General features: G+C 39.3%; 2 protein-coding genes across 2 annotated transcripts; one reads left to right on the forward strand and one right to left on the reverse strand.

Annotated features, from left to right (window-relative positions):
* Nucleotides 1–14: 14 nt before the first annotated feature.
* LOC145492052 (uncharacterized) lies at nucleotides 15–6,869 on the reverse strand. The gene is made up of 7 exons (XM_081471368.1): nucleotides 6,387–6,869; nucleotides 5,661–5,755; nucleotides 5,244–5,400; nucleotides 4,094–4,160; nucleotides 3,250–3,554; nucleotides 2,215–2,401; nucleotides 15–680 (listed from the first exon to the last, which is right to left on the reverse strand). Exons 1-7 carry the CDS (start codon nucleotides 6,867–6,869, stop codon nucleotides 583–585), a joined length of 1,392 nt encoding a protein of 463 aa, XP_081327494.1. The 3' UTR covers nucleotides 15–582.
* A 1,189-nt stretch (nucleotides 6,870–8,058) lies between these two features.
* On the forward strand, nucleotides 8,059–20,037 carry LOC145492049 (sodium-coupled monocarboxylate transporter 1-like). The gene is made up of 15 exons (XM_081471360.1): nucleotides 8,059–8,845; nucleotides 10,159–10,224; nucleotides 10,360–10,411; nucleotides 11,005–11,072; nucleotides 11,402–11,556; nucleotides 12,352–12,492; nucleotides 13,176–13,305; nucleotides 14,856–14,944; nucleotides 15,216–15,340; nucleotides 15,935–16,002; nucleotides 16,510–16,596; nucleotides 16,696–16,850; nucleotides 18,047–18,168; nucleotides 19,009–19,127; nucleotides 19,282–20,037. Exons 1-15 carry the CDS (start codon nucleotides 8,504–8,506, stop codon nucleotides 19,390–19,392), a joined length of 1,830 nt encoding a protein of 609 aa, XP_081327486.1. The 5' UTR covers nucleotides 8,059–8,503; the 3' UTR covers nucleotides 19,393–20,037.
* Nucleotides 20,038–20,046: the final 9 nt, after the last annotated feature.

Here is a 20,046-nt window from a genome sequence, read left to right on the forward strand (position 1 = left end):
GTATTTTTTTTTTTGTCCGCAACTTGAAATTGAACCATCTCGTTGGGCGCGACCCCAGCGAATGGCTGAAATTCAAGATAGACATCAATTTGTTGGTTTTTCCATCGCTTGGCTAATCAAAGTCAAGGAAGCAGAGCATAATCGGGAGCTGGTACAGTGCACGTGGAGAGCTTGATATTCTTTGATTTGATTAGCTGAGATGTTGGAAAACCAACAAAACGTCTATACACCAGCGGGAGGCCATTCGTGGATAGAGTTTTCAAGGAAGACTATGGGCGTATCTAGACCGATTTAGCTCAACCCATTTTGCAGGGATGAGCAATTATTTACAAAACATGCAATTAAGAATCTAATACATTTACTTTCACATGTATCTGTTCTTAAAGCAGCAATGTCACGACATTTTAAGTCATTTTCTGATTACTTTAGATAATTTCCTAAGACAATGACTTCAAATTGTAATTTAAAAAACAAAAATGAATAAGGATGGTCACGACCGAGAAAGATTTACACGGATTACAATTAACAAACTTTAAAAAAGTTTTAAGATGCGCGTTCTATGGCGTAGCTCCTTTAATACACTCAGCCGGAAACTACAGTCAGCTCCTTCGTTTGCAGTTCACTTGTTTTCACTCCTAGTTCGATGTTCCATACTCCCTTTTCAACATCAACAGCATTACCTGAAATATAAAGATGAAAACTGTTAATCGGGGCGTTACCAGTCCTGGCTATCTGATGTTACCTCGCCTGGGATTTACTCACTGTTATCACAAACAAAAGCTAATTTTAATGTGTTAGAATAATTAATAATATACATGAAAAAGTTACTCGATTCTGACTGGCTGAGAGCAGTGCAGTTCACGTGTAACACCAGTGCAAAAAGTGTAACATCAGTGCAAATTACACATAATTCTAGATTATGATTGGCAGAAAGACAATAGGAAATTTTCTAAGCCAATGATATCACGTAAAATGATGACAAAAATTTTGTGCAGAAACTTTGAAAAAGGTTTTCTCGAATGAGAAAAAGTGGCTTCAAGAAAGATCTTCTGGCACTTCTACGCGAATTTTTTCATGTTTATACTATTAATAAGTAATAGCAGAGGTTTTAATATGGTGCACGTGCGTACCGATGAAAAAGCTACCTGATAAAAGATATCAGTTAATTGTCAATTGAGAATTTATCTTTTGTGAGGATAGCGTAGATACCCTTCGTCCAATTTCTTGTCCCTTACACCTTCAGTGATAACACTAAGGCTATGTTCACGCTTGGTGACTAGCACGGTGCTCCAGTACGATTCCATCTTTGCACTAATGTGAACACACCTTTATTCCAGGTACACACACCAGAATTCGGACACCGTGCCCGTGCCCGTGAACTCGATCATGACCTTGTACTCGGGCACTTGATGGTACTTGAGTACTTGGAGTTCCCAGTGTCTGAACGCAACACCATTTTGTGCCGGGTGCCCAAGCACCATTGCTCGGACATCAAGTGTGAACACAGCCTACGTAATTTATAGGGAAATGTTTTAATTTAATTTAGAATAGGGAAAGAATAAACGATAGGGTAAGTCATGTGGCGTTTTGTCTGTTGTGCATGGGGCCAAATAAGACAGCAAAAGATGAAACAACTGAGATTTTGTCATAGGTTAAACTACAGAATGAAATAGACGGAATTACTCAAGCAACTTAAAGGTATGGCCACCTGTTAATGTTCTGATGCATATTTTGTTCCAAACGGACGTTTTTGTTGGATCGTGCAGGAATTTTAAGACCCTAAACGACTTTCATCTGTGCTGAACATATCATGACTGAAGAGACTCAGACATGACAGAGAACAAGTAAAAGGTTCGGCTTAAGTGATGGGTAACAAAAACTGAAGTCATTTTAATTATTTATGAGTGTAAAAGTCCAGTTTCGAGTTTGCCATGACCGCTGATTAAAAGCACTGAGAACGCATTTGCACAGGGTTAGCCTCGACCTAAAGTAAAATGTTCACAAATTCCAGCGAGAAGATGGCCTGTTTACAGCTCTGTGTATTGTTTAATTTTCAAATTTGTGGCACCTTCCCGCCAGTATTTGTGAATATTTTTTTTTAGGTCGAGGCTAACCCTGTGCACATGCGTTTTCAGTGCTTTTATTGAGCGGTCATGGCGAACTCGAAACTGGGCTATTCTATTTCATCTGAAGGCTGAGATCTAAGATACAAACCAGCGGTGATTTCCATGTGTCTGACTCTGATGCTAACATTCCACAGTGCTCCTATCGTCAACAAGATGATGATCAGAGCGCCACAGGCCAGCAGAACATGATCGATGAGTCCCAACCGGCGAGTAGATGAAGCCCGCTTCACATCTTGACGGTATTTCCCTCTGCTATGGTCTTTTAGGCAGCGGAACTAAAAAAAACACAAACAAGAAATCTAAATCATTTTGATTAATTGGTAGGCAATACCTACAGAGCAACCGCAATTTCATGTTCAGAACATCTCCGATATCAACGAAGAATTAAAGCCAAATTCAAAGGGGCTAATGTCCCAGCACTCCACACCCTCCACTCCCTTGGTTTCAGCATTGCCCCAGCACTCCACACCCTCCACTCCCTTGGTTTCAGAAGTACCCTAGCGCTCCACACCCTCCACTCCCTTGGTTTCAGCAGTGCCCCAGCATTCCACGCCCTCCACTCCCTTGGTATTTGTTTACTCTATGTGCGGAGTTGTACTAAATAGCAAATGCACTGTGACATCTAGGAGTGTACATTCGTGTGGACCGACTAGCTTCAAAGACAGAAAATAGATATCTAACTAGTTATAATAAGCCATTTCAGGGTTACATTACGCTTCTGATTTAAAACCACATGAAAGTGAACGTGCAAGTGAAACACATTTTCATATGACTGGTTTTGCACGAAGATTCGTTTTGACGCAGAAGCAAAAGGCAACTCGCAAATGGCCTATTGGACACCTCTAAAATTGGACAAACACGGGATTGCGCGCCAATATTACGTGACAAGTACACGCGCGGAGAACCAGTCGATAGGGAATGTTTGTAATAGATACGATTAAGTATCTAGGTTACTGATCTAAGCCGGTTATTATTATTTAAATGTTCTATTTTGACAATCCAAGCCTTTTGTTACTTTTCGATGATGACTATGGATCGGAGAAACGTTGGGTGACAGCAAATAAGACAAAAATTCGCTAGGGAAAAGCAATGAAGTCAGTAAAATTAAACAATGCTTTCTTACATCCTGTTTCCAGAATAGATTGTCATCATCATCATCATCATCATCATCATCATCACGATCGTTATCATCATCGTCACCATCCATTTCCAAACATTCGGTAAAATTTTGATCGAAGTAGCTTCTGTTCAAGAATTGAACTCTTACTCCTATTGTAGGTTTCTGCCACATAAAGTCATCATCGAGAACGCTGACGATCGTGAAATCTGGACTTATTTCTTTATGATTAGCCTGGCAGCCAAACATCCAGACTTTATCTACAGTACCATTCTGCAAGCTTGTGAGGAGTTCACGCTCAGTTGAATATTCTGCAATTAACAAACGTAGCAAAAACATAAGCTACGGTCATTCCAATAATCACGCTGCCGTCTTAGACATTTTAGACCGAGTAATTGCCCACATTTTTCCGTTTTTGCAAGTGATCACATTACGTTGGCGTTGACACCCCACGGAAGAGAGAATGCTATTTCTACTGTGGTTGATGAGCCACAACTAGCCTGCGACCAAGCTCACCTTTGAGTCACGCGCGCGAGCGGCGAAGAGCAAAGCGATCCGGCGGGAAGAAGTCTGGTGAAGAGGCACCACTTACTCGTCTCTCGCGGCTTCGCCGCTCGATTTCGCGCTCGCGGCTACGCAGCGCGCGATTGTGCTCCAACATGAGCCTGCTCACCCTTCGTGGCTATCACGCTCTGAAATTAAGCTTCCAGTGTAACCAAATTCAAATCTCAGTTTAAGATTATATTTAGACTGGTTTCATTCCGAAATAGAGAATAATGTGAATTACGCGAGGAACTGCTATATTGTACACAGTTAGCTGAGTGAAAACACTCAATAACTGGATTAATACCTATCACTGATTCCGCTCCGTAGCAGTATTTCTGAAAGAAACTCTTGCTTCCTAAAGGTACACCAATCTGCAATAAATACACGGTATAGAGTGATTTTCAATCGAGTGTCGTAAAACCAAACCAAAGTAGTATATCTAGCCGATCACAAAGGACGCATGTACAGACAATACAGTTATTTATTTAACTTCGCCTAACTAAAATACAGTACAACAAAATTCAGTAGCTAAAGCTACTCATATATAAACAAGAAGAGTCAAAAGGAAACAAAACAGAAGTTCAAATCGCTAGAAACAGCACGACGGCGGGCACAGAAGAGACCTCGCTGTGTTGAACCTGGGACAGATTGTTCTCCAGGTTCCTATGCTGTCAACGTCGTACAGATCTAGAGCCCTGTTGTAATTAAAGTGGTAAACGTTTAAATGAGGCTAGGGAGATGTGACTCGTGCGTACAGTGAACCAATGAACCGTTTTTTAAGCCAATTGTGAAACTTAGTGATGCAAACCTAATTACTCTTCGACCCCCAAATGAAAACCGTTCTATACAAGCCGGGTATTTTGGGACAAATTAAATATCCGGCCGAGCCTGTGTACATCTGTGACATTTTTTCTGGCCCACAACAACAGTTCCAATGCTGTTGTTTATAGTGGTCAATGCGCTTAACTACACCTGGCTACTTCACAGGCATGGTCAAATTCAGTTGCAACGAGAATGGTTTTATCGAATCATAGCGCCATTTTTCTTTTCATATTATATTATACTGCACATTAGTGCCGGATTTTACCTGCCAAGGGACAAGCGCAGCAAAGAAGACCGCATTCCTGGATTATCAGCTGCTCTTCCTTTGAGCAGTCAGGGAATGAGATAACATAGATGAAATACTGAATAGTTCATTTATTTAATGCAGAAAAGGTAGGGATTTACCGCTCTCCCGAACTAAGGGCACATAAAACGTTTGACAAATTGAAACTAATGTGCAATAAATAAAATGGATAAATTATAATAATAATGAAAAAGCTGATTACACATGCCAGTATCTGAAAAATCAGGATAACAAAGAGAACTTTGATGCACTTGGTTGTTAGCTAGTTTAGAATTCTAGCTTGTCTTTGTACATTAATCAAATGTTCCATGAAATACATATCTTATACCTTGTTTCCAAATATCTCGTTTAAAGGACTCAGTCCATCAGCCGTAATGGACGAGGAGATCTGGGCAGTAAAGGTTGACATTAACAGCATTCCTATTATCATCCACAGTGAAGCGTAGGCTCGCGCCAGGAACGACCGCGGCGTCTTGTCACCATACCTACCAAACAAATATGCTAATTTGATTTACAATAAAAACTGTTGACATTTTGCACTCTTCATTCAAGTCAGCAAGTAAATTTTTCAGCTGTTGATGTTCCCGGGCAGAACACAAAGTTAGAATTTTCTTGGCTCGAATAATAAACTCTGGGATACACAAAGGAGAGCAATTACCGAGGCAGGGGAGTAGAACATAATGTTACTTATTATTCTTGCAGATATTGACAGGTTCTATATATACTTGAAAATTGATTTTCTTACCCCACTGTTGTCATGGTAACAATGGCCCACCACAAACCTTCCCGTATGCCGCTCCAAAATGAGTTTGGAAAGTGTCCAGAATTTGCTTTGTGATCCTGTTGAAAAAAAAAAGCGTAGATTATTTTCCTTTCACGGTGTAAACAAACCAACCTAATAAACTCAATATAGTTTTAAGTCTTAAAAAAATTGGAATTTTTCTTGGAGAAAAATGGAGAACAAAATGCTTATAAATGTAACAGATGGTATTAAAATAAAAATTTTTATTATTAATATATTTTCTATTATTCTTGTAAGAACTTAGTTTTTTTCTATCCATGTTATTTCTTTTCCACACATGTTTCCCCTTGTTTTGAATTTCGTCAGCAACTTTCAGTGGATAAATAAAACCACACGAGTTCTTTTGACATAAGAATTGCGAATGACGCATATCTACCGTGGCTGAAGAACAGCTTTACATTAAATTCTAGGTCTTCATTTTAACTGTTCACTGCTTGGGGAAATATCTGACTGAAACAAGTGCTAGTAAAATTTGCAGTGTCTGAAACTAAAGACAGAGTTACTACGCTACTGGTTTTATTTCCATGCCTTGAAAGTGGTCCATTTAGCCGCGTCTTTCCTATCCACAAACCTTTATGCATCTTATTGTCTATAACGTTATACCTACGCTTATTAGTTTACTTAAAGACTGATCCGTTATATGCCATATATAATTCTGAAAATACTCACAAAAAACCAGATCAGAATTCCTGATAACATGGCAGCCATTAGGCAGAGAATGAACAGTTGCCATATCTTCTCAAACGCGCGCAGAATCTGACTTGCAGTGTTGGTAGAGGCTTCTTTTGTAGCCAAGACAGGTCTATGCAGCTTGTTCAACGTTATATTTGGATCTCTAGAGATCAACGGAAATTTCACCGAAAGAGCTGGACAACTTTTTGTCCCAACTGCTGAATGATGTTGAAGGCAATTATTTGTTAAATTACGAACGTAGCCTTTCAATGAGTGGTTTTCCTTGGAGAAAAAACCGAATTCAAACCTACGATTCCAATGAAACTTCACACAAGAGTCATTTCGTTTATCCAAAGGATGAGCAACTTCAACATTTAAAATGATGAAGAAGAGGCAAAAGGCCCTGCACCGCATTTCTCTGATCTGTCGAAGTTTCCGCCTTCTGACGTGTATTGAGCGAACTGTTAGGAGCACGTACATGCGACAATTTTAATTCTAGTAATAGCATTACAACCAATAAGCCGCGCTCAAATCCCCGTCACTTGGCATTTATTTAACATCTAACCACCAGATGTTTAGACACCAACCAATCTTATTGTGCAGAATGGAGACAAGACGTCTATGTGAACTCTTATTATATGGCTAGCCCCGTGATGAACCAAATACTGCGCCGTGGTTGGCTACCCAAGCGGACAAGACGGCACCATATTGCCAGCTCGGGATTGCGTACGCTCGTGTCCCGATCAAGCGCGAATAATTTTTTGGGTGTTTTTTATCCCATATAGTAAATCCTTTATTGACCAAGCTTGTTCGGTCGAGATGGTTGGATATGAATTAATCACGCTAAGAACTCGGCTAATATTCCGGCATCTTCTCGGCCAATAACCCAGATATAATGAAAGTATGACAGACTTGCAAAGTTAGTGGTAGTCATTAACTGTCATAGTATTTAAAAATAGAAGATGAAATCGGTTTTCACATGTTGAGAAGACTCGTTTGCAGACAGAAAGTCACTACTGATCAAATCGAGACCCAATTCATCTGTAATCGATCTGTTATGGGGAAGCAGTTTGCCGTCAAAACAAACAAAATAAAGAAAACCGCGGAAAAAAAAAGACAACTCACAACCATGGGTCTAGTTACGACTAATTTCTGTGCGGACCTAGATTATTTCAAGTAAACTCGTCACTGACGTTTCATATCATAGCTACTGGTCTGAAACCAGGGGTATCAGTACTTTGTCTTGTGCGATCGCCTGTTGTTAGTGACATGACGTTTCGACAACCTGAGCGTAAGTCATCTTCAGAATCAAACTGACTTCCAAGATTAAAAAGAGCTTGTGAAACTTCAGTAGTAAATCAGTGAAATTGTCGGTCATGTTCTTTAGGTGTTAATATTCGCGGAAAAATCTAGCTTTCAAAATCTGCCAAATTTCTGGTTGGCACAAGCGCCAATGAGCTCTTGCACTCTTTGTAAAATTATCCGTTCTTAAACCCACGTCGCACAAAAAGTATTCAGTACATCGGGTTCCAATTACTTGGGACAGTTAATCGTGCTATGCCCTGTCAATATCCATTACTTGATGAGAAACTGAATCGCCTGTGCAAATAATTTATTGTAAACAATATTTTGGGCGTACTATATTGTGGCGTTTTGGAAAAAATATCGCGAAAATTAACACGACGTTACACTTGCGAAAAAAAGAGCGCAAAAATTTAACACGATTAAACTCAGCAGATTATGCAAAAAAACAGTACACGGGTTTAAATGTTCTTCACGGGCTCGTCGATAGTTGTTCAATTTTTGTGCAGTCATCAATTTTCCATTTGTTGGCTCCTTGTAGTGAAACAAGGCCTTCGAACCAGGATTTGAGAAAAGCTATGGCAAAAGCTTGGAATAAAATCACTTGTGTGGAGTTTTTTTCCAGGAATGACGAAAATTAATACTCTCGAAATACAGTTCTCGAATTTTCGCGAAAAGTAGCATAAATATTCAGTACGCCTCAGACCGTTACCAGCGCAATACTATTCCGAGTCATTTACATGACGTACCAGACACCAATAGCACGTTGACCACCGAGTCCTACTGCTGAGTTGCTTGTCACGACTTGCGCTATGGAGGGAAAAGCACAGTTTGGAAAAGTAGATTTTGCTGTTTTTGGAGTTATGTTGCTCCTGTCAACTTTCATTGGAATATACCATGCCTTTACTGGGGGAAGACAGCGAACAACGAAAGAATTTTTGTTCGCTAACCGCGGTATGATGGCTGTACCTGTGGCGCTGTCTTTGTTGGCATCGTTCATGTCTGCGATTACAATTCTCGGTGTTCCCTCGGAGATTTACATCTTCGGGACACAATACTGGCTTATTATCGCTTCTTACGTGATTCTTTTCCCATCTGTGGCGCTGATATTTGTTCCTGTGTTTCGTGCAGTGGACATTTCAAGTTCGTATGAAGTAAGTGCGTAACTTGTCAAGTCAAAACATCGCATGCATATGATGAATAAACCCATGATTTTTGTTAAAAAAAAAAACGAGTAATATGAATGGCCTTTTTCAACTCAGTTTTGTTTTGGTTTTACTAGTTAATTAATCGTCAAATTTTTACTTTTTAGAAAATTTCGTGATTTGTTTAATAAATAGTTGGCAGTTTTCTGTACTTTTAGAGTTTTCTTTTACTCGCTAGCTAATTTATTAATCCACGTGGTAATCATTGACCAAAGTCCAGTTAAGTCTTTTGATGAGAGAAAGCGGGAACGCAAAGCAGTAACAAGGTCTAAATATGGTTTTGTTACAAACAACCTTTGATCTGAAATATATTTACATCCTTGTGGACCTTTTTATTTTTATTTTTATTTTTATTTCGTTTTGTCCAGTGTCTATAATATTTGCAAAGTTCAGTATACCTTTAAACCCTATTCTTATCTGGAGTAATACAATGTTGGGTTATAAACCTCAGAGGCCTTCCAACTGTATATTGTTTGCGGAGATTCATCTCTTTAAAAGAAGCAATTTGTACCATTAGTGTTTTGATTATTGGGATTTCATGTGGTTGAACTTCTTTACAAATTGCATGCATGACCATGCATGTTCATCACTGGAATTGCTCCCTAACCCCTGAGCCATGTTGTATCAAAGTAGTCAAAAGTGGCCAACTGCCAGGTTATCTTGGCCAGCTTGTCTGTTGTGCTATTTGTCTGTCTCCTGTGACACAAAAAGGAAATATAAGCCATGTATACTCTAACAATAGCTACCTTCTTCAAAGTTGTGTGACAAACCTGACATATGATATATAATAGAGTAGGGGGTAGGAATGGGGTAAATTTTCCCTTCTCTTTCCCTAAATCCCCAGTTCCAACCTCTGTAGTGGTTCCTACCTCTTGATGCCTTTTCTGTTAAAAAAAATAGTGCAGTCACCAGTGTACTGTAGCATTAATTTTCTCATTTTCTTCCAGTTTCCACTACTTTGTAAATTCTCCTTCCTGACCTCTCTTGTCCTGCTTTCTGTCCCCTTTACTCCTGTGTTCCCACCCATAGTCTCCCTCCACACATAAGTCCCCATTAAAAGATTTCACAGGCTGGATAAATTGGTCCCATACCCAACCTGGGAACCTGGAGACCAGGACTTCACCAGGCTTTAACACTTGGCCGTTCCAGCATGGTTGGACCTGCCCGGGACTAAAGCTCCAGCTGGTATTATTGTTGAGATCATTAAGACATGCAAGGTGTCATGCCTGTAAGAAGTCACACTAATAACGTTTCTGTTTTAGTACTTAGAAAAGAGGTTTTCCACTGGAATTCGTAACATTGGAAGTTTGTGTTTTATAATCCAGACTGTGAGTTTCAAATGCATCATTCTTTTATTTGGAATTCTCTGTTTAATTGGTGTGACACTGAAATATATATTTTTAATATGCAAATGTAATTCAATTTCATTATAAAATGTTACCCTGTGATTGCTTCTTTTGCAGTCTCTGTATATGGCCATTGTGGTTTACGGCCCAGCCATAGCTTTGGAAGCAGGTAATTTGTGTAGCAATTAATAGCCTTGGTTAATTTATCTTGATTGTCAAGTGTTTTGGATACAACTATATTGCTTTCCATGATGTCAGAAGGGTGAATTCCATGTACATAGAAGTTAACTAATTATTAGCTATCTTAGCTTGTTTATCATGGGAGGCACGGTGGCCTCATGAGTAGTGCGCTCAACTCCGGAGCGAGCAGTCTGGGTTCGAGCCCTAGCTGGGTACAATTACAGTGTTGTGTTCTTGGGCAAGACACTTTACTCTCATTGTGCCTCTCTCCACCTAGGTGTATAAATGGATACCAGTAAATTTAATGCTGGAGGTAACCCTGCAATGGACTAGCATCCCATCCAGGGGGGATTAGAAATACTCCTAGTTGCTTCATGCCACTGAAACTGGGATAAGCTCTGCCCTGATGAGCCACTTGGCTCGTATGCAGACTTTATCCCCCTAGCTTGTGCATTGGTTACCATGTCAACCTAACATACTAAGGCCAGTATCCTGTTGCATGCTTGTAATTGATTCATTTAAACTCATCTCAGCTTGTTAATATTAACTGATTCTCGTGTTTTGGTTTCTTGTTTACCACAGTGACAGGATTTCCAGTGTGGGCCTCCATTATATCCATTGGCATCGTCTGTACTTTTTACACAACCATTGTAAGCTAATCTTGTGTTCATTAGTTATTTTCTTAATGAAAATAAGGTCCTGAGAGTAATGAAGTACACAAAAAAATGACATGTACATGTCGAAACAGATTCCTTCCTTTTTATTCCAAGCCTTATCTTAATAGACTCGGGCAGCTTGTACAAACATGCTGTCAGCTAGCAAATGGTGATATCTGTGATTGCTGTTTGTAACATCTTTGAATTCTATTATAGTTCTTTTTTTTTTTTTCTATTATTTTGGAATGTACAGTGTATATGTTACACCTATGTATAAGAATTGTTAATTATTTATTATTTTGTTGTATTTGGCTACTTTCCAGGGAGGCATGAAAGCTGTCATTTGGAATGATGTGTTTCAAGCCATAGTTATGCTTGGTGGCTTAATTGCAGTGCTCATTGTTGGGACAGTCAAAGTTGGGGGATTTGGAAAAGTCTTTGATCTTTTGGAGAAAGGCCAAAGACTGAAGTTTATTGAGTAAGTTTATGCAATGACCTGACAGTGAAAGCTGAGAGGCTGTAGTGTAAATTAAATAATTAAGTAATGTACGAGTTTATTGTAGGGACTGCAATGTAAAATAAATAATGAAAATCAAATGTATGTATTATTAGTGACAAAAAGTAATGTAAAGTGGGTTAAGCAATATATAAGATGGACGATGTACAAACTAGTAGCTCAGAAAATGAATAAGAAAGCTGAGAGGCCTAATGGTGTACTGGTGTTGACACTGCAGCAACTCTTGTCTTTGTAGTATGAAGCAGTAGAAGTATTGAGCACTGCATTTACCCTTCTTGGATTAGGGGCTTGTGTCTATCCCAGGCTTAACCTCTGGGTGGTATTTTCCAGGATGCCTCAACAATTAACCATTAATTTACCCACTCATTATGTTATAATCTGTGCTGGGGAGAGGCCCTGTGTGTCAAAGCTGGATTCCGGCTTTTCCAAAAACACACCACTCTTACATTTAGATCTCTTGACCTGCTGTCCAGTTTTAATAAGTTAACCAATCTTTGCACCACTATGCTGACAAAATGTATGATATGTACTTGTCTTGATGAACAGCGCTATGTTCTGACTGGATCAAAGAGGAATGAACACTTAAACACATAACATTTCTTGCACCATATTTGTTTCTTGAATTCTAAGTTGTTCAACAATCTAAAATGTTAACTTTATATCAATGATACTTACAGAACAGTCAGAGAGTTGCTACAGTGTAGATGTTTTGTATCTGTCATAAGCTATTTAATTAATAATATTTTCTTTCTTCAGTTTTAACCCAGATCCTACTCAGCGCCTGTCAATATGGAGTCTGATCATTGGGGGAGCATTTGGTTTGTTTCCTCTCTGGGCTGTCAATCAAACTGCAGTGCAAAGATTCTTGGCCGCCAAGTCAAACAAGGAGGCAAAACGGTGAATGTTCACATTTTTTTAAATACATGTTAATTAACACCAACTTCAAAACAATGAATTAACTCTGAAGCTCAGCAGAATAGGACAAACAGTACATGTAGTGTGAACCGAGCAGAGCAAGGTCTGTATACAAATGACTGAGGGCCAGTGTTCCCAAGTACTGCTTGACCAATCTAGGTTAGAAGGTCGTTGTTCATATTGCATATTGCACATTGATGAGAAAGAACCCACCAGAATGCTTGGATTTACATCAAGACTACCTTGTCATATAACAATTAAGCAACAGAGCACTTTTACCCTGTTTGCATAGCCTCATCTAACATGAAAAGGGTTGGGAGAATTTGAGACAGTTATGCAAACCCTTGACTACGTCTCAGGCTTGCATAACTTTCAAGAATTCTCCCAGCCCCCCGAGTGTTTGGATGAGGCTATGTGAACATGGAGAAAATGCTCTATTGCTTTTATAAAATAGTTCTCAAATATATGTGCAAATCTAAACCGTCCCAACCGTGATTACAATTACTCTTATCTTAGAAACACACCTATCAACTGGCACTTGAGAGTGCGGGTAGTAGCTCAGTTATTTTATAACTTACCTTATTTAAGGTCACTATTTTAGCAAAGAACTTTGCTTACTGATTGTAAGTGGTATTTTAATCTGTTCATTTTCATTCTTTGTGCAGTGCTGTTTGGATCAACTTGCCTCTCAGTATATTTGCTGTTTCTCTTTGTGCTCTGTGTGGATGTGTGATTTATGCATTTTACGCTGACTGTGACCCCATCTCAGCTGAACGCATCAAAAAGGGTGACCAGGTAAATTGGGTGCAAATTTATTTTTAACATGTAGAATAGAAACTAACGTAATTATTTCTAATACTAACTACTTAATAACCGAGAGTGAGGTCGTTACGGGAAAATCTCAAACTGAGGTCTTGCCGTATTGACCGAGCGATAGCGAGGTCAATACAGTAGGCCGAGGTTTGAGATTTTCGCAGAACGACCGAACGGTCGAGGTTATTAAGTTGTTTATTATATGGCTCATCAATAAAGAGAAAAATCATTCGAGCGGAAGTTGTCAATTTACATCCAGCGATGCGTGCATTTACCGATTCATTCATCATCTCAAACCTAGGGCAAAACTACACAGTCAGTGAATTTCACCACTGTATTACGTATTCCGTTAAAAACGCTCATTTCTTTACGGAAAAGTCACTGTCACAGCCTCAAAAACGTATTTTAGTATCGTGGTACCACAAGTTTATGGGGAAGTTTTTCCGACTTTTGGGGCGAAACGTCAACACATATAGAAAAGACAGCAAGTGCTTCAAAATTGTCCAAACCAACCGTCTTTTCGGTGAAAGAAAATACTAATGCTTCAGAATGCACTGCTCAAAACAAGCTTAACTCGATCTTCGCATTCGCTTTCGACAACATATCTTCGCCTTCTTCATTCTGGGATTTATGAATGAACATTTCAAGCCTTGTGAACGTCTGCAGTTATCAGAAACACTGCTACCGACAGAAACCGCCCGATTGTTTACATCTGATGATCCTGGAAGCTGATTTACACTTGCTTGTGTCAAAGCGAGGGAATCTATTTGACGAGAACTTTGACAGAGTTCAATACTTCAGTAATTGCTGTGACTAAGATGATAACTTATAAGTTTCTTTGTGGTGTTCTGCTCAGGATGCATGGCAGATCTGTTGATGGTGTTTTTTACTTAGCGATTTTAGCTTTACTTAAGACTAGGCAAACTTTGATTGTTTTTCACTAGTGCCCGCCAAGGTTACCGACTGGTAAGTCATCTATAAAATTTTTATTAAAGAAATATGCCTAAACTTTTAGCTACTGATATTCTCGTACTGATTTTAATCGGCTTTCGTCGCTTCAATGTGCTTGAATTTTCAGAACCGGGCTCTTCCTAATTTGCATAATCTGTAATCGGCCCGTGGGCATTACGGGAGAATAATGCCCTACAATTCAGTGACAATTAACCAATCAGAGCGCGCATTATATCGGCCACAAGCCAAAGCCATATATTTATTAATACATGTATAATCTTCTCAAACGGCTATAGATGTCATTGTCTACATTAGATGCAGGGCAAACTATTTCTGATAGGTTGGGGCGAGATTGATACAAATTGATAGCTCACAGAATGGAAGGAGTTGGTCTGCATGGACCTCAGTAGAATACAATTGAAACCTTGCTACAGTGTAACTATTAACTACATGTAATTGGAGCTTAGTAAAAACCTATGAACTGAAATGGCTATCAATCAGCTATGAAAAACATAGCTGAAAAACCCCCACTGTGATGAGTTACAAAGAATGCATCTTAGTTGCTCATTGTTGTTCCACAGATCCTGCCATATTTTGTGATGCATGTGTTGGGATCACTGTATGGAGTACCTGGTTTATTTGTGGCCTGTCTTTTCAGTGGGACTCTCAGGTATTATACTATAATTTTATTCTCATCATGGCTGTGCTCTAGAAGTGCCTGGGTGTCCCAGGCAACTGGAAAAGCTTACTTTTACCATATGAGCTTAAGTGCTTGGCACCAGGATTTCAGGGTTAGGAACCTTTGAGCTCCTTGTAATTTTTCCAAGACCACAGCCTTGTTCATCTACTTCTAACACTTGCCAATGCCGATTTATTGGTCACTCTCTTTTGTTGACTATTCTTAGTCTTATACACGCACCTATTACCTTGTTTTGTTCTAGTACGGTGTCATCAGGTCTAAACTCATTAGCAGCCGTTGTGTTGGAAGACTTTATCAGGCCATGGTGCAGAAATAGACAGATGCAGCTCTCTGAGATACGTGCTACATTGTACTCAAAACTTCTAGGTAAGTGAATTTCTTGAGAACATTCTTAAATAAGATGGTAGCCTGCATTGAAGGTATTCATTTATTTGCAAAAGCATGCAAAGGGAACGAAACTGCATGTGAGTGCAAAAAAATAAGCACCCCTCCCACTTCATTTTTTGCTCACCCCCTCCCCACTTCTCCTCCTTTTATGCTCACCCCAGGCACATTCCTTTGCTTGGTCGCTTTCTTGATCTCCCCGCCTGGAAATTGGAAAGGAAACATCTGCTACACAGTGTCATAAGATGTTTATTTTTCCTGATAAACCTGAATAAGCAGGTGCCTGAGATTTGGCTCGCAAATGTCCATGCTTGAATATTGGCTCTGATTGGTGGCTCCTTGTCCACAAAAATTGATAGCCAAACTTGATACCAATTTGGAATAGTACCTGTACATCATGCTCTTGTCAGCAGGGACATCAGTACGGAATGTTCTCCTCTAAGGCTGGTATGATCCAGACCAGCTCCCACTCTCCTCTTGCAGTATAATACCGTACACAGCATTTTAACAATACCAGTTATGGTGATTATTCTGGGTTGTAACTTATCCAACCTTGTGTGCATTTTTTTTTTGCAGCTTTTGGATTTGGAGTATTGACTATTGGCCTGTCTTTTCTTGCCACTAGGCTGGGTGCCCTTCTACAGGTGTGACATGAATCACAGTTACGTGAAAAATTATATTAAATATGACCTCACGTGATGTTTACATGACCTTACATACAAGTTTATTCAAATTCAAAAGTACAAAAAAAAAAATAATTATATAAATTCGAAAAGGGGAGTTTGGAGGTCAACCTTAGGTCTTAATTGTCAGCCAGTTAATTTCAAGGTTTTTCTGGGTCAAATGCAATCCTTTTTTTAATGTAATTCCTGTTTTACAACAGCAACAAAACTGCACACTCTGCTCCTGATAATTTGAATGGCAGTTTTAAACTGTATGAATTCGCTTTTTATATACTTTGGCCAAAGCAGTTGTTATTCTACCAATGAATGTTTCTATGTACACATATATGTAACTGTTTGTAGCACCTGCTTTAATCACATACAGTATTCTATTCAACAAAAACTGTCCACGTACTCCGCATCTTTTTCACTGTCCAGTTGTACCGGACCTTTCGTGCTGTATTGCGGCTTATCGTTTTCTTTTGGCAGTTATTTTACAGCGTCTTCGGTGTTGTTGGTGGACCTGTTGTAGGTGCATTTTGTCTTGGAATGTTCACGCGGCGAGCTCATTCAAGGGTAAATAATTAACTCTGTAAGATTTGGTTTTTGTTTTCTTTGTTGTAGTTTTCCTGTCATGACCAGCACTGTTGATTGTTGTGTGTTTCATTTTGTTAGGGTGTGTATATCGGTCTATTGCTTGGCTTTGCTGTTGGTCTGTGGATAGGTATTGGTGCTAAGGTGTATCCCCCACCCGTCACTAAGGCCCCTCTCTCCACGGAGGGCTGTAAAGTCAATGTTATGTCCATTAACAGCACAGTTAATTCAACAAGGTACATTTATAATGACACCTAATTTCTCCGTAGAGTATAATTTTAGGGAGCTTAAGCAGTGACAACGGCGACCCCGAGGACAACGCCTAGTGAAAAATGAATTTATATTTTACCTTCGAATTTCGCAATTGTCTTGATGCAATCATTGCGCCTGGAACGGCAACGAAAACGTCACCAAACAAAAGGTTTAATGAGTAGAACACTGGCTGTGCACGTGGGTTATGAATCTTGGAATATTTCTTTGCCGTCCTCTGAAAACAACAAAGTCGAGTGACAAAGTTCTGCGTACTTTAGAGAACGCGAACGACGGCGGATAATTTTTGCTATTTCCTTTTGCAATTGAACGCCGGCATTACATATTTAGCTTGAGCAACTTCTGAGACCGTCGTCGTGGTTTACGTAAGCTCCCCAATGTGTTCCTAATGTTGAATAGCAACACAACGTAGCTGCCCTTCTCTATTACATGTACTGTTACATTTCAAACCTTTGTTAGTCAATATATGCTCTAGTTAGTGGTGAGAAGCCATTGCAATACCATTAGTAATAAGAGGTTGTCGGAATTGATTCTTTTTGAGGAGGGAGGTCCTTATAATTTAGCAGGAAATATTATTAAGTTTTCTGATTTTCTGACTTGCTTTTGATGTGTTATGTTGCCATGTTGACGGGATAAACGTTAATGTACTCCACCGTAAATTAACGAGAATCCAACTCATTTTTTCATGATCGCTGCCCGAACAGACTTCATCAGAAAAGAATTTATTCGTGCTCATTTTTAATGATACGCGTGTTTAAAAAGGTTTAGATCTAATACTCCCGCACCACTATAGTTTTTAATTTGATTTTAAGAATTGGAATTGCGTCAGAAATGTTTCCAAAAAAACGACTCGCACTTTATCCAAGAGAGTGCAATAGTGTCTTCTTACTGACGGACCGTGAGGGCCGTATTGGGAAATATTGGCCCGAGTTCGTGGTCGTACGGACCGAGCGTAACGGAGTCCGAACAAAAAGGACCAAGGGCTAATATCACCCAGTACGTTTCGAGTAAGCTAGGTTAGTAAGTAGTTTATTACATGGCCCACGGGCCATGCTCGCTTATTTGAGTTTGCCGGCTTTCAGAAACAAAAAGTACACGGCAATCAGAACCTGGTAGATATATGAATCATACTTATGTTGTTGTTATTTGTTCCGTTCACTAGTGCTCCGCCACCAAAGGAGTATGAAGGTCATATATTGTACAGAATATCCTGGTTATGGTACAGCGCCGTGTGCTTTGCAGTAACGTATATCACAGGACTTCTTGTTAGCGTCTTATGGCGTGGTACGTCATGTTCTCAGTCACTTTAAACAAATCTTACGTGCAACCAAAGCATAGGAAGTTGTTTGAATCGCTATAACACCTGTGGGACTTGCTAGGCTTGTTTTCATCCTGGATTGCAAAAAGAGTAGGCGGGAAGTAACTATTTTCCAAGCGATATAACTTCAATTATTTGGAAATGCGTCTTCTTTTCCATCATTCGACTCAGTCACGTTTGAGTATTCCAACTTGTTTTGCGTAAGCAAGTATCCTAACTCGTTCGATCAGTGTAATGGAATCTCCGTTGTAAGTATTTGACAGTGTTGTTTAATGGAATCTCGTTGTAAGTGTTTGACAGTGTTGTTTAATGGAATCTCGTTGTAAGTGTTTGACAGTGTTGTTTAATGGAATCTCCGTTGTAAGTGTTTGACAGTGTTGTTTAATGGAATCTCGTAAGTGTTTGACAGTGTTGTTTAATGGAATCTCCGTTGTAAGTGTTTGACAGTGTTGTTTAATGGAATCTCCGTTGTGAGTGTTTGACAGTGTTGTTTAATGGAATCTCCGTTGTAAGTGTTTGACAATGTTGTTTAATGGAATCTCCGTTGTAAGTGTTTGACAGTGTTGTTTAATGGAATCTCCGTTGTAAGTGTTTGACAGTGTTGTTTAATGGAATCTCCGTTGTAAGTGTTTGACAATGTTGTTTAATGGAATCTCCGTTGTAAGTGTCTGACAGTGTTGTTTAATGGAATCTCCGTTGTAAGTGTTTGACAGTGTTGTTTAATGGAATCTCCGTTGTAAGTGTTTGACAGTGTTGTTTAATGGAATCTCCGTTGTAAGTGTCTGACAGTGTTGTTTGTGTCCAAGGTAATCATGATGGTAACGAGATAGACGCGCGTCTACTGTTCAGAATTGATTACTGTTTACCAAATTGCACGAGGAAAAGTTCTGAAGGAAAACAGGACGAACAACAACAGCTAAACAAGGTGAGCCAAGACATGAACTAATATTACTTTTGAGAATTTGAGACTATGTAAGGTAAGTTTCCTAATTGTCATCACTGCCTGCTTAACCTTGATCATGTGATGGGCAGAAATACGATTTCAGTAACTCAGCATGTTCCTTCCCTTTTTGTTACAGGCTGAAAGCGAAGAAACTAAACAGAATGGCGAGGCTTCAAAATCAGGACCACAAATTGACGACGAACAGGTGTACCCAGAGGGTCCCTTGTTAATGACGACAAGGATGTGATGACGTCATGTGACGACTGAACAGCTGATTTGGCGGGGAACAGAGTTACTGATAGGTTTTGTTGGTGAGAACATCAGTGGTGGATGGCAATATGAGGCTGAGATGAAATGCATGCACATATACTATGTGATTTATTGAATTTTTTTCTAGATAGCTGAAATTAAGATCGAATAATTGCCTTTTGTAAATTTGTTTTTTTAATTTGCCGTGCAAGAACATCTACTAAAATTTTATTTCACGTAATGTAGAATGAGGTTTCCTCGCTTGTTTGTCCTTTTTCAAACTGAATATTCCTTTCGGGCATGTTTTGTTTTATTGGGAGGTTCGTATTGGGTTTTTTGCTGTTTAAATGAATTACACACCTCCAGCTGGTCAGTCATGTGGTGTGTGGTAAGTTCGCCGCGGTTTACTTCGCGTACATTGTTCACATGGAACACCAAACCAAGGCGTATAATATCGAACGCGGGTTTACATTGTTTATTAGGGATGTAATAATTATTTTATTGCCAAATTATTGTATTTAAACTTTGAAAGGGTTCAGAACTGTATAAGATGGTTGTTTAAGTTAGGTTAATATCAATATCGTTCGTAAACATGACACGTTATTAAAACGTAATTTACAATAAAAACGCGTCATTTACATAATTTCCGTCT

Source organism: Orbicella franksi, chromosome 7 (assembly GCF_964199315.1).
Source record: "Orbicella franksi chromosome 7, jaOrbFran1.1, whole genome shotgun sequence".
In the NCBI taxonomy this organism is placed as follows: Eukaryota; Metazoa; Cnidaria; class Anthozoa; order Scleractinia; family Merulinidae; genus Orbicella; species Orbicella franksi.

Excerpts from the sequence above, each read along its gene's own strand:
- LOC145492052 (XM_081471368.1), bottom strand. The coding sequence starts at position 6,869 with ATGTACGTGCTCCTAACAGTTCGCTCAATACACGTCAGAAGGCGGAAA. Across the intron at positions 5,401-5,660 it reads GTTACCATGACAACAGTGGG|GTATGGTGACAAGACGCCGC; the intron begins GTAAGAAAATCA and ends TTTGTTTGGTAG. Across the intron at positions 2,402-3,249 it reads ATCTATTCTGGAAACAGGAT|TTCCGCTGCCTAAAAGACCA; the intron begins GTAAGAAAGCAT and ends TGTTTTTTTTAG.
- LOC145492049 (XM_081471360.1), top strand. The coding sequence starts at position 8,504 with ATGGAGGGAAAAGCACAGTTTGGAAAAGTAGATTTTGCTGTTTTTGGA. Across the intron at positions 11,073-11,401 it reads GTACTTTTTACACAACCATT|GGAGGCATGAAAGCTGTCAT; the intron begins GTAAGCTAATCT and ends GCTACTTTCCAG. Across the intron at positions 16,597-16,695 it reads CGCGGCGAGCTCATTCAAGG|GGTGTGTATATCGGTCTATT; the intron begins GTAAATAATTAA and ends TCATTTTGTTAG.